Source organism: Anabas testudineus, chromosome 23 (assembly GCF_900324465.2).
Source record: "Anabas testudineus chromosome 23, fAnaTes1.2, whole genome shotgun sequence".
Classification (NCBI taxonomy): Eukaryota; Metazoa; Chordata; class Actinopteri; order Anabantiformes; family Anabantidae; genus Anabas; species Anabas testudineus.
In genome coordinates, this window is record NC_046631.1 from 9254923 (window position 1) to 9269461 (window position 14539).

Below are 14539 nucleotides of genomic sequence, written 5' to 3' on the forward strand. Positions count from 1 at the left end.
GCTGTGTTTGTTTCCAGGTACTCATTGACCTGTCCAACACTGCCCAGTTGGACAACATCCCGAGGTGGCTCCCTCTGAAGGAGCAGAGTGAGGGGGACCACCACAGGCGATCTCACTCAGGCCAGAGCCGGCACAGTTCCTCTAAACCCACCTCACAGCACTCCTCCCCTAAAACCACCAGCTCCTCTCACGATAACCAAGATTCACCCAAATCATCTGTCATCAAGAGCCGAAGCCACGGGATCTTTCCAGATCCGGCCAAGGGTAGGACACGATGAATCCCCATCACCTGCTTGACTTTATTACCATCATCCCTTAACAACCTCTGCTGCTTCCCTGCTGTTTCTGTTTTCCCACTTCCTGTGGTTGCTCTTTCTTCTATATTCAGACTTCTCCTACAGTACGTTGTGCTCTCTTCCTGTCACTGCTTCTCTCTTCTGTTGTTTCCACTCGTTTTTCCCTCTGTCTCAGTGTCTTCCTCTGTGCACCAGTTTCTATTTCTGCAGTCCTTTCTTTCTGTGGTATCTGCACCTTCCTCTGCACCATTTTTTCACACCCATTGTAGCTTCAGTTTCATGCTTAATGCTTTTTCATGGTCTGTTTTCTTGGTTGCCATGATGTCACCCTGCTCAGAGGCCTAGCCTTAGCTTCCCTCTATCTTTCTTCTAACACAGAGGGTAACATGGCCGTGGAAGGCTTTGAATGCTCCCCTAATTTAGAAAAAATAACCATAAAATTTAAAGAGGATGATGCTAAAACATTATAGACATAATAATGTAGTTTCCACAAAGGCTACTTTGAGTGTATCTCTAGCCAGTAAATCATTCACCACAGAAGCTTCCCAAAAAGTAACAGCCTCTAGGTTCACTAAAGTAAAGAATAGCCTTTCTGTTAATTCGGTTAATCTGGTTGTTTTAGACATGCAGGTGCCCACTATCGAGAAATCTCACAGTAGCCCTGGCACATCGAAGCCTTCCCCGTCTGAGGGCCAGAGCCAAAGTCACAGCCATGGACACAGCCAACACTCTCGCTCGCACGGTGCTTCACGCTCCAGCAAAAGTGCCGCACGGCAACACCATCAGGACAGCGGCACTGGAAGTGGCGGAGGCACTGCCATAGCAACGGGCGATGCCCCACAGCAGTCACAGCAGCAGCTGCCGCCGCAACGCCTCCAACCAAGTAAACCAAGACGCAAATAAAGCCTACGCAGCATGGCCTCCTTGCACCCATCTGTACTGCCTTCTGTTGAGTTATCGTTCTGTTCTTTTAGTTTCCTTTCTATTCTTGGTTTCCTTCTCCCTTTAACACCTCAGGTCCTCTTCCCCTTTGTATTCACAGTGTTTCAATTTCTCACCGCTTCTCTTCTGTATGTACTCACAGACGTGTAGAGCCAGCACCTCACCTGTAGCGCACTGTCTTTGACCTTCCTGAGTTTGACCTCGTTTTACTGAACCCAAAGAGGCTGCTTGAAAAACTGTTAATCACTAAAACAGAACAAAGACCTTCTAATACTGCTTTAGCATAAAATTAAACTATGTTTGCCTGTGTTCAAAGTAAGTTTCCCTTTTTGAATAGTAATTTAAATACTTGAATAGAGTGAGTAGAAGAAATCTAATTTGAAAAGAAAAAAAAAAGTTGATTTTCTTAAGGGCCACAAACTGACTAACAGACCCCAGTTACAGCTCCAGCTCCCTCAAATGACAAGACCAGCAAATTATAATAATAAGAGAAATAGTTACTGCTCCAGAGAGAGGTTACTGTCACCAGCTAGGATTATTTGATCCAACCTTTAAAACAGAAGAAAGTTGCAACCCCACCTCCCCAAGATATCATTAACCTCATTTTGTATTTTTAGTTTCTTATTTATTTGTTTCCTTTTTGTTAACAATAACCAGCTTTTCTGAAGCTCCTCCACTAAGATGGCTGTGCATGATGTCCACTGCCCCCTGTTTTGTTTTTGTTAACAACTACTGGACCCACAATGCACCTCAGTACATGCTGCACACCCCGTCCCTGAGTGACATGCAGGAGGGATGAATGTGCACCACACACTGTGGCTGCATGTGATTGACAGTCAAGCTGGTTTCCATGATGAAGATATACCACTTTCTGAATCTCCATCTTGCTCCTCCCTCCTTCCATCTTGAATTTCGACCCCATGACCTTTGTTTCCTGACGCTGACCCCTTGACTTCTGACCTGTGACTGGGAAAACAAAAACATCCAGGCCAAAGAGGCCACCTCTCACTGAGGCACCAGAGACACAGCGTTGTGGGCGTGCTCACCATTCAGAGAGCCCAGTCTGATTGGCTGCCTGCCCTGCCATCGCTTGTGTCGACCAAAGGGAGCAGAGCAGGCGCCAGACACCTTACCCTCAGGAAGGCTGTGTCAGAAGAGAGGCCACAGAGCACCGGAGGTGAGAGTTTGCCCAGGAGTCTCCTCTCTGTCATGTGACTGAAGCAGAGATGGAGCAAGGAGAGAATGAGAGAGAGGATGCGATACTACTAACGCACACCTGCAGAAGTAGAGAGGGGAGATTACAAGCTAATGAAAGAGACAGGAAGAAAGTTGCACACAGTCACATCGCCAGAGATTCATGCAGTGAGACACACTTCCTTAACGGCCACCAACACAGCTCACTAATACCAGGAAATTAGTGCCTCAGACTGTGATATGATTCATTGCAAGTTAACACTTTGGCACAGCCACATCTGCTGCATCACGATTCCCCCATTGCTTCATTGAACTGGTTTTAGTGAGCTTTTGCAATGTGTCAGTGGCAAAGTGTTGTGTGGCCTGAAAGAAAACGTGTCGGCATGGATCCTGTTCTGCACCACATCCACGCATCTCATTCATACTCTATCACACTGCCTGATCGGCCGTTTGAGAGCTAAATGTTGGTATGTAACACGTGCATTTCTTGAAATATGTATCTGTCTAATCTAAAATATTTTGCATAAAATCGGTTTATAAAAATTAGGTTCCACAATAAATTTAAAACTGAAACAGAAGGAAAAACATATAAATGCGATTAAAAGATTTTAAACTGAGGTTAAGATGTTAGATTACTGTTAATAGTTCATATAGATGACTAACAATGTCAGTAGGGTCTACGTGCCTCTTGTTTGGTCTGCATAAACATATACAGTATATGTCATATTTTTCTGAATTTGTTTGTTTCTTGTAAAAGCTTTAAATGTGAATTTTTACTGTCTCGTCTTCGTCTGAGTGAAAGATTTTAAGTGAACTGTTTGTCCATATGCTTCTTGCTAGTCCTCAGTGTTTGTGTGCTATTCATTACGATCCGGTCTTGCGTGCTTTAAATGAGCCTCCTCCTTTCACTGACATTAATTAAGTATTAAAATTGATTATGATGGATTTGAGTTGCTGCATTTATTAGTTAATGCTTCTTGGCCCTAGTTTTTACACTCATGGACGTGGCAGAGGTGCAATTTTTCTCCCTGTCTCTTTGTCATGATGGGTGTGGCGGTATCTCTGCACAGCTCGATCGAGCTACAGATCCAGTGATGCCCCGGTCACAGCAGCCTCATTGGACAGCGGCCTGAGTGGCAGCGCCTACAGCCTACTGGACGAAGAAGCAGAGGCAAACGAGGTTGACAGTGCCATCTTCCAGGTGCCTCGATTGTGAGTCAGCTCATCCATCTTAAGTCATCTTGAAAATGTTGCTGCAAACTACACCCAGACACACCTGTTTCATTTCAAAGCAATGAATATAGAGCAATCAATAGATAGTTTATCAGATTTTCTGTCCTTGTTTTAGTGGAAAGATCCCAAATGGCACAGATGTGATGAAATCAACAATGGGACAAACTGACACTGAAGGTAGGATATATTCAGACCTGTGCTGACTCATGGGGTTTCAGTAAGACAGACATTTGTGGCCCTTCAAGGCTGAAAAACTGAGACTGGTTTTAAAAGCCTATCTTTTCTTTCTTTTCTGATTTTCTTTCTTCCTGTAAAGTTGTGAGTCATGCAGTTATAATGAATGCAAAGGTACAAAAGTGACCTGAGGTCTGTGAGAGACTGACGCTCAGCACACACACATAAAGACATTGGCACGTTTAAACGTATCCGCAGTTGCTTTTCATCTCGTTATCTAGTGCTCTCACTCTCTCGGGTGTCTCTCTAATACACACACACACATTTACTTTTGCCACAGTCGTATTGACCCAGCTTTCAATCCACAACTGTCACTTTAATGAAGTTGTCAAGGCAACCAGAGTGCAGGCAGAGCTCCTTATAACTTCTCGTCATCCTTGAAATCAATGGTTTGTGGTCCTTTGCAGGCCATGTTTGAGATTACTCTTCATGTGATTACACTTAGTGTCCAGTAGATGGCAGTCACTGACAACACACAAGAGCACATGGAAGGTAGGAAGGTGTCATTTGACACAGTGGATATTTAATTATTTTGTGCATGTGTGTGTTTAGGTAAATCCCAGGTAATGGGGGAGATCAAAATTGCTCTAAAGAAGGAGGTGAAGACAGAGGGTGAGCACCTGGTCCTTGAGATTCTTCAGTGTCGAAACATCACCTACAAGTTCAAGACTCCAGACCATCTGCCTGGTAACAAATTTAAAGTTCTGGTTATTTTTACATGTATGTAGTATCTGGAGATCATGTTGCATGATATATTTAATTTCCAATAACGGACAGCTGGGAAGCCCACACACGAGCACTCGTTTCAGAAGGACTGGCATCTGACATATCACTATACCTTTGCCAGTTAATAGATGAAGAGCCACATTTGCATTATTGTAATTCATTCCAGCACAAATTAGGCAAGTTTGAAAAGCAGTATTGGAACGTTAACAAGCGTTTATGATTCACACTAAATCTGCAAAGTTACACCAGAAATAACTAATAGTGTTTTTTTATGTTGCTCACATGAACACATGCACATCATCAAAAATAAGCACACTGTGGACCTGTGATGTGCCACTGTGTGGACACTTGAACATAAAGTGCATCTTATTAGACAGATATCAAGAAAATGCCCTGTATGTATGAATATATAATAACAACTATAAATAATAATAAGTGAAATACAGTGACTCATAACGTTACTTTATTGTTGATGGTTTGTAATTTGTAGTTACAGCTCTCTTATAGCCCTAACAACATAACATAAAGTTATGTGTGTGTGTGTGTGTGTGTGTGTGTGTGTGTGTGTGTGTGTGTGTGTGTGTGTGTGTGTGTGTGTGTGTGTGTGTGTGCACAGATCTTTATGTAAAGCTCTACGTGGTGAACATCGCCACCCAGAAAAGGATCATCAAGAAGAAGACCAGAGTGTGTCGTCACGACCGTGAACCATCTTTCAACGAAACCTTCCGCTTCTGTATGAACCCCACCGGACACTCCCTACAGGTAACCCCACGGTCATTTCATTACACGTGGTCAATTCAGCTGAGCGTGAAGACAGGAAATAGGGGAAACCATTAGACTGGATCTGTGCAAAGGTAAAGAAAATGCTAGGCTAAGTCAACTGCCTACTTCAGATTCAGTGTACAAACATGAGATTAGCTTTGATCTTCATCTCTGCAAGACAGAAAAAAACATATTTTTAAGTAACCTGGTGGATTTCTTTAAATTACAGTAATAGAAAACAATATGTTGTTCTCTGGTTTTCTACAGCTTTTCCTGGTGTCCAATGGTGGCAAGTTTGTGAAGAAGACCCTGATCGGGGAGGCCTACGTGTGGTTGGACAAAGTCGACCTTCGCAAGCGAGTGGTCAGCTGGCACAAGCTGCTTGCCAGCACCACCCAGATCCACTCATAGAGGAAGAAGAAGAGGTTTCTGACATCTGGAGACACTTAAGTCTAACATAACACAGATCCACTCTTGTTGGGGAAAGGGTGGTTTGGGTGTGGGACGGGGTAGATTATCTCTTTCTTCGATCTTTGTTTCAGGGCTCGGATTGTTAGAGTTTTCTGTTCCGAAGTGAAGAGTTTCTGTCGTGCAGGTGTAGAGGAAGTAGTGATGCGTTTACAGGAAATGAACACATGTTTACAGGACGTTCGGTGTACAGTAGGGTAGTCCGGGCTGATGGGAACACAGGTGCTGAGATCAGAGTTTAAGCGCGGAATCAACCAGGTATTACATACTTTAATCACACACACATACATGAACACAGTTATTAATTACATTCACATTCATTCACACAGAAGAGACACTTTCATTCTAATAGATACAGGGAATGGACGCTTGATTCTTATTTATTTAGATGTTTCATTCATAAAAGATTTTCCTCCTTGCGTTGATATGATCCACAGAGTTTTATTCATTTACAAAGCATTCTGGAAATAAAAAGTTGAAGACTCCTCTATGGAGAACTCATATTTATTTTTGTATTAAGATATTAGCATAGAGTTCTATCATTTGTCTTCTCCTCAATTATTTACATATTTAAAAATCTATCCCAGGAAGCAAGCATAGTATATTTTCTAACACACTGCTTATCATTCCAGTTCAGGAGAGAAGCATGTTTTTGAATTTATTATCAAAAAACTACTAATTATTCTCCATCTTTTGTCACTTTAATTGTAAACAGTCATATCAAATAATTATAATCAAATGATTATTGTTTGATAAATGATTAATAGTAGTCTATATCAAATTGGACATTATATATTGTGCGCATGAGTCTATCTCTTTGGTATGCAGTACCACATGTTCTGCACAAAAAAAATCTCTTTTAAGGTTCACTCTGTATATAGTGAAGTGTCATAACTGGAAATTAATTATAACATATATAGATAAATATATAGATATCTTTATCACAGACAATCAAGTCTCAATGATTGTGACATAGAGGTTTTATTTATCCATGACGCCCCTTAGAATGTGACACATTTACCAGTTTCTTGTTTTTCTTTGTAAGGTATAGCAGTCCGGCTCTGTTCTCGACTCAACGACGCACGCTTTTGTGGTATTTTGCACTTTTCCCGCTTAGAATGTAAAACTGACAGCATCATCCTGCTACAAGAGCGACATAGGCGAGGGCGTGGACAGGTAAAGAAAAGGGATTACAACATCAGGAGATATTGTAGCGAACAAAAAAACAAAAACAACAAAAAAAAAAAAACACACACATGTGCTGGACACTATACACGGAACAGGATGTATCACCATTCTAAGACGCGACGATGCTATTGCAGTAGCATGCTGATGTGTTGTCCCGGTCTTTTTATGTCATATCTGTGTTGTCTTGGTATCACCACCTACACTCCAAATCATTATTGTTGTGTCTTTAAAAGTCGACCATGACCGTTTTGTACCGAGAAAGGTTTAGGTCAAGAAGCAGGACAGCTGGTTCATTCAACATGTTCAGTCAAACTTAGCAGTGAAGCTACACTTAATATCCAATTATAGTGATTTCTATGCAACATCTACTGTGTAAAGGTAGTCTCTGCATCTTGACTTGCCGGACACTTTGTGGGAGAGGAAACGTTTGTATCGATGTTGATTTTGCGCTGCTGTGTTTTCATGTCCTCCACGAAATGGTTACCGCTTTAACGTGATCCTATTATTTTTAATGCTATATGGCTTTTTGTTTAATGCCTGTGAGACTCTTTCATATGTTGTATTATATTTGTTTACAGTACATATCAGGTGTACAGAAAAGAAATTTTGTTTTTATACACAATGTAGTGCTTGTTTACAGAGGTTAGAGGAAACTCAGAGAACCAACTTTTTTGCCCTCGTGCACGAAGACACACTCACACGTTAGAACAAACATGCACCGATTCCAAATCCCATGTAGATATGATTCAAGTTAAAAGGTCATCCCTAGTCAAACGAGTCCCATCTTTTTATGCACCCCCCCTGTTCCAACCGTTTCATTTGCCAGTATGTTTATGAGAATTGACCAAAAAAAGACAACACCGCTATCAGTGGATGTTATTCCTGTGTTTTTATTTCGTTTTACATTTATTTACATATTTTTATACCCTGTACTTGTGTGTATAGCATCTTCATAACAAGTCCATGCATGCCACTGGCCCAAATGCATATCTCTTCTTTTAAATGTTGTCTGTCTAAAAATAAAGTCTCTCATAAACACGCCAACAACGACACACGTTCACACACAGATACATGCAGACGCCACCTCTCTATTTCCAGCCTTGTATATACACAGCTTTTTTATACTTAGGGTTTGGGGAGCAATAGGTATTTAAGCAGGCAAATAAAAAAGGAGTATGATCATAGAAGTAACAGTTGTTTTGCTCTCGATCAATGTACAGTGGATAGACTGAGAAATGGCCTGTCGTGTGTGTCTATAGGGACCCAGATTTACCCGACCCTACACTAAAGGTTTACCAGAGTCCAACTACACAGACGTCTATCTTAACAACTCAAGTAGTTGCAGGAGAATCTAAATGTGCTCACACTGGATGTTGCATGTTTCGTTGGTGGTTCATACTATTTTTTGTGTCCAGATATTAATAAAGAAAAAAAAAGAGAGAGATAGAGAAAGATATAAGAACAAAACGTCATAGAGGGGAATATTTATGAGGAAAACGTAGAAGTTATTGATGATGTATGCTGATTGTACAAAGATATGCTTGTAAAACCTGTCTGGTTTTTCACTTGTAAGTAAATAGAAAAACATTCTACTGTCATGGTTTTGTGATTGTATACAGGAGGTATTGATAAATTATGCAAATTGTGCTGTAAAAATGGCTGTTGCCCGATGTCTAAATATTAAATATCAGTACAAATGAAGCGTTTTGTGTGCCTGTGAAATTTACTGCCTAATGCATTCTTTAATATTTATTGTCAATTTATTTTTACCTCTCCTACCTGGTTTGCAGCTGATGATGCAAAGTAGCTTAATATAACCACAGGATGGCGCCACATGCTTAAAGTTTGTAAGGATGATGCGCACAGTAATGAGCTTATGGGACACAGCTGTGATGGGCTGATAAAAGTGTTTTCACCACTGGTTGATTTAGACCTCTTGTCTCAACTGTGTGGTGTTAGGAAGGGGACTCTGTCTTTTTTAAGTTGAACTTTACTTTTTAAGCTAACTTCTGCACAGAGACCCTGTCGCTTTCCTGGCCTCTACAGCATCGCCTGCTCCAGCAAGCATCACCGACGTGTTCCCACTTTGATTTATAGTTAAGGAAATTTTAAATAAATGACGATGACATGAAGTCCAGCTCAGCTCTTTCTGTCTTCACCTGTCTCTTTATCATTCCCTGGTTTTCCCCCCATTTCTAATCCTGTTTTATCCTCATCGTCATCCCTCACAATTAGTACTTCTTCTACCTGTTTTCCTCATTTCCTCATCTGATCCCCTGTGGTTTTGTCCTTCTCTGTCTCCCTTGTCTCCTCTCCTTTTTACAGTACTTGTCCAGTCTTCTCCTTTTTCCTGCTGAGGAAACTAGAAATATTTCTGAAATTATGCACAAAAACACTCGATTGATACTGTATTGGCGCCAAGCTAAAACTAAAACCCTACTACCACAGTTCTACAATAAATTCTGCTTAATGAAGGTGATCAGGTTCAGTCTTTGTTTGTTGATCACAACTTGTGTGGTCTGTCTCTTCCTTGTCTTCATTTCTGTTGCACTAGGTTATCACAATAGCTGCACAGTTCTTCAAACCTCTAGAAATCAAGCTGCTGTCTGTGAAGCTTTGGACTCAGCGAGAGTATAAATTTACATCTCTTAATGTTACTGGATGTAAAAGACATTTCAGTAGTCCAGTGGTGTTTTTTTGTTTTAAAAACGTTTGATTTAGGTTAAGTTATCTTTAGGGTTTTTAGTTAGTAATGATACTGAGTTTTGGCACCAGCTTAACAGAGTGAAACTGAGACAAGACAAGCTCACAGAAGAGCCGAGTAGTTTACAGAAACGAGCAGCTGTGTAAAGTCCTTTCCCCTGTTCACATCCTACGTTTGTTTTTGTATGTTATAATTAACCAGCTTCCATAGGCTAGAAGAGGACATGAAAGACAAACAAAGGAGCTGTAGATGCCGACTCGCAGTCTGATCAGGGATTTATCAGAGATTCAATCACAGCCATTTTACAATTTCCAAGTTCTGATGACTTGAAGATTGTGTTTATAGCCAGAATACGTGCTGGAATACAATGATGATGATTAAAAGGAATTAATTGTCCCTTGAGTTGCAGCCAATGGCTTTGAACACTGGACATGTGTTGTTTATTTCCTGCGTGTGTCATCTGTTTAAAGGAAGCGTTTTCAGGCTGTTTTCGTGTCTGCTGATGATCTACAGGCATAAAATGATGTCATTCTGTGACTGGCACAAATGTTACACACAGAAAAAAGACACACACGTTGCACATAGATTATAGGGATGCACTTTTTCGAGGGTGGCTCTTCGATTTGTCTGCCAGCATTTGTCTAACTCTGTCTGCAGGGGGAGTAAGACGCCTGTTTTGGCTTCCAAAAGGTCTCTTTCTACTGTGTGTGTGTGTGTGTGTGTGTGTGTGTGTGTGTGTGTGTGTGTGTGTGTGTGTGTGTGAATGTGTGTGTGTGTGTGTGTGTGTGTGTGTGTGTGTGGATTACATGTGTCATCACCTGCAGCTGCAGATACAAACCACCTGCTTGAAAATTGAAAATGTGTTTTTTCTTTAAACTTGCAACATATTTTTCCTCGCAGACACATTCAGTTCGATCATATTAAGATGCCTCAGTAAAAGAAGAAAGAGCTAGAAGAGAAGAGAATTGATCACAGTAACAAAAACAGCAGTACGGAGAGACAGAAATAAAATGTTTTATAGGTCACAAACTGACCTTAGAAAGGTGATAAATCAGATTAGATTAGATTAGATTAGATTAGATTAGATTAGATTAGATTAGATTAGATTAGATTAGATTTCACACTTTAAAACCGTATTGATTCCAGAGGGGGTCACTCACGTGCTACAACAGCAGAATAAAAATGAAATTCAAAAGGTAAAAATACACCGTTTGGAAACCTTTTTTTTTTCTCCATCTCCACTGATGTATGAACAATTAGTTTCAATTAGTAGAAATCAAACTCAAAAGTTAGTTAGCAGCATTTCACTTCCCCCACTGATCCACAGTCTTCCTCTTAAATGGTGATCAGCAAACCATTCTCTGTCATGATGATCACTAATGTAGAGACCCTTCACTGTAGCTGGTGTTGTGGTGTAATTATAATCTTTGCATGATGACACAATAGGGAGCAAATTTTCCATTATTTTATTTAATTTAGAACTAGTAGTATACTATAGTCTAAATAAAATACTATATTAGATTTTAACGTTTTTGCATCATGTTTATTTCCAGAACTGTTAGACAAGCATGTAAATGGTTGACTTCTCGTGTGTTTCTTGCTGAAAACGCTCACCATCTGATCAAAGGATCCCAGGCTGGTTGCCAGATTCCACTCTGTTGTCTACATTGTACCCTTTCTGTGTCCCCCTCTCGTTTTATGTTTCCCGTCTTTCATTTTCAACCTCTCTATCCATCTTCTCAAAAACTCCCCCTCTGTTCTCTCTCTCTCTCTCTCTCTCTGTGCTGTCCCTGATGGATCCCTCAGATCCTTCGCTTCTAAAGACGCGTTTGTTCCCTTCTCTTGCCTTCAAAGACGTGGCTCGCGTCAGACAGGGGCCTGGAAATACGTTGCTGTCGCCCCGCGTCTGTGATTCACTGAGCGGTGAGGCTGATCAAAATGACAGAGATCTGGTGAGGCCACATCAGACGAAGTTACCGGATGCATCAGCTTATCGAAGGTCAGGCGGGGATCACATATCCATCAAACATGACTTGTCACAAATCATGTCCCAGGCCTGTTTATTTTGGCCACTTCCCTCTGTCTCTTGCCATAATCTATCCAGATGCACTCCAACTTTCTCCAGTCACCTGGGCCTCCCTTCCCATGTATACACATTTAGTCATTTGGCAGAATGAAGGCAGGACACAGATGGGATTCAAACCCTGGTGTCCTGCATGGAGGGCAGCGATGTTATCTGCTATCTGTTCCCAGTTTCCAGGTATGTTTTCTTTTTTAGTTGACACCTGTTCACCAGACATGCTGTGATCTTTTGTTCTTTCCACCTTGTCCACTACCTGTGTTTTACTTCCTGTTTCCTATCTTCCCACCTGTAAGCATAAAATCCTCTCAGCCTGGGCTCCGTACACCAGCCGTGACAGCTTGATCTCTAAAGAGGAGCTGTCATTGTTGAATTGATGAGTCAACTCTAACATCGTGGTTCTATCAATCAGTCCACTACTACGGTCCAGAATCAGATATCTCAACAAATATTTGATGCATTGCCAGTAAAATCTGTACAGACATTCAAGTGCTTATAACATTCATCAAGTTCGTGGTTACATATGAGGCAGAAGGAAATTTAAGTCCTGTCACATACAGTAGCTGACTCTTTCCTACTGTTTACTACTGTAAACATGGTCCAACCAAGGGTCATATTTAGAATATTATCAACATCCATTAAGACATAAATCATCTATCAAATGACAGCGCTGACAAGTACAGAAGCAAAAACTTAATTTTGTAGGAAGGAAACAAGATTTTATAAGTAAAGAAATTGAATGGGACAGCTAAGACCCCTCATGCCCAATCACTTCAGATCCCCCCTGAAGCCAGTGTCCTGTCACTGGATGCCTTTTTCACCCTGAGGACCTCCTTTGCCAGGCCATAATATCTCCTCCTGACAGAATAGCTTTCACTAATAGTAATGTGATCAGTCAGTGCACAGAGGGGACTGAGGCTGCCCCTGTCCCAAGTCAGGCATCATATCACACATACTCACCATCACGTCTCTTTCACTGAGTCAACAAGGCACAACCATGCCGACCATCACCATGGAGGAGACTGCATTGCAAGAAAACAGATGTGTATTTTTGTTTATTTATTTATTTTGGCAGTGACCTAAAAAACCCGTGTCATTACTGATGATGCCGTCAAAGATAAGGATGTGTAACAGCTACTATGAAGGACACAGATGTAAATAGTAAAGAGAAACGTAGCCTAAATCCGTCTTAAAGGAATAAAACCCATTTTGGAAAATTTGCTTATTTGCTGATAAAAGAAAAAGCAAAAGCCTTTTCAATCTTTTCCATCTTCCATCATGTTTCATCTTTCCTCACCAACAGCTGGATCTGACAATGAAGAATACATCTGTGTCAGCTTATGTGGAGATAAAACACATGTCCCATCATCTTTGCCAAGAAGCCACTGTGCGGGGGAGATGCTGATTAAACTTTAAACCTGGAAATCATTTGTTGCCAGGGTAACACCCTCGCCCAGAAAAATTAATAAATGAATTGTGCTTGGCAGCCTGTGGGGGAGGAAGAGGAAGGAAGTTATATTTTTTAGCAGGAATTACTGAATCTTTATTTTATTATGTTATTTATTTAGTGAAGGTTCAGCATCTACATGCATCTTTACATTTGTCTTAAACTTCTGAAAAGTCTGAGGGGCTGTGACAGTTCCATTTTAACTTTTCAGAAAGGATTCATCATATTGTGGCATATCATGCAGCTTGGATTTGTCTCTGAACGCTTACAACTTGCACTTTTTCACCGACGTCAGCATTGAGAAAAGCAGCAATTAAAAAAAAAGATGATTACAAATGCAAGAGCCGGCTAAAAGAAAACAGTGTGTGTCTTCTTTCCTTGACTTTCAAGTGTAATTTGATGTGGAAAAATGGCCATGGGTGCATTTCAAATGTTATTTGAATAAAATGCAAAGGCTTTTGCCCTGCAAATGTATTTTAATGAGCTGCTACATTTTTAGAAAATTAAACCTTATTGTTAGGCAGTACTTCCTCATCTCTGCTCTCGTATTGATGAAGAGTGATGACGAAAGTGTAACACGGGATGAGTTATTATTGTTGCTTACTAATAACTGTGCTCAACTCCTGCTATTTGCTCGTCTTCCTCGTTCTGAATCTTTATCTCTTGTGTTCTGCCCTCTCTGTGCTGCTCCCAGCATTAGCACACATGGATGATAAGCACTCGCTGGTTGGGAAAACAACAGCCTTGTGGCTCGATTGTGAGGAGCCGGCGTGGAGACAGTGAATGGGGTTGCTAGGCGACGGCAGACGGGCAATTCCCAGGACAGGTGGGTGGGGTCGCGAGCTGGTGATAGAGGCCACACCTGCTCCCTGCCGAGCACATTCACCTAAACACACACATTCCTTATCCACTCAGAAACATAACCTTTGCAGCAACCCCCTGTCACACACAGACTTGCATTTTTGATTTTCCCTCTTCAATGAAGGGCAGAGGTCTAGTCCAGAGCATATTATTTACACTTGATGAGAACAGTGGGTCATGAAACCAAAACAATGAGCGGAAAGACACCAAAACGCCAATTCAGGTGAAAATAATTCGAGTTTTTTGTCATCACTAGAGCCCCTTTCACGTTACACATGGTCTATTCATCTATTATTGACAGAAAACTAATGATACTGCCACATTAAACATCGCTGTGTGACAGTAAACCCATCATTTATGGGAATGGGATCTGTTTAGTCAAACTGAATTTGCTGTTTTTGAGA

The 14539-nt window shown here is 41.1% G+C and overlaps 1 protein-coding gene across 4 annotated transcripts in view; it reads left to right on the top strand.

Annotated features, from left to right (window-relative positions):
• The window catches only part of pcloa (piccolo presynaptic cytomatrix protein a), a 46028-nt gene extending 37300 nt beyond the window's left edge, over positions 1 to 8728 (top strand). For 2 of the 4 annotated variants that reach the window (XM_026363472.1, XM_026363473.1), the window contains 7 exons: positions 18 to 264; positions 2227 to 2415; positions 3503 to 3644; positions 3781 to 3842; positions 4452 to 4586; positions 5242 to 5387; positions 5655 to 8728. In XM_026363472.1, the coding sequence (XP_026219257.1) occupies positions 18 to 264; positions 2227 to 2415; positions 3503 to 3644; positions 3781 to 3842; positions 4452 to 4586; positions 5242 to 5387; positions 5655 to 5798 (1065 nt within the window). In that variant the 3' untranslated portion in view covers positions 5799 to 8728. Of the gene's footprint in view, positions 1 to 17; positions 265 to 918; positions 2416 to 3502; positions 3645 to 3780; positions 3843 to 4451; positions 4587 to 5241; positions 5388 to 5654 lie in introns of those variants that run through there. The other 2 variants (XM_026363474.1, XM_026363475.1) reach the window with 2 other exon arrangements.
• The last annotated feature ends 5811 nt before the right edge of the window (positions 8729 to 14539 follow it).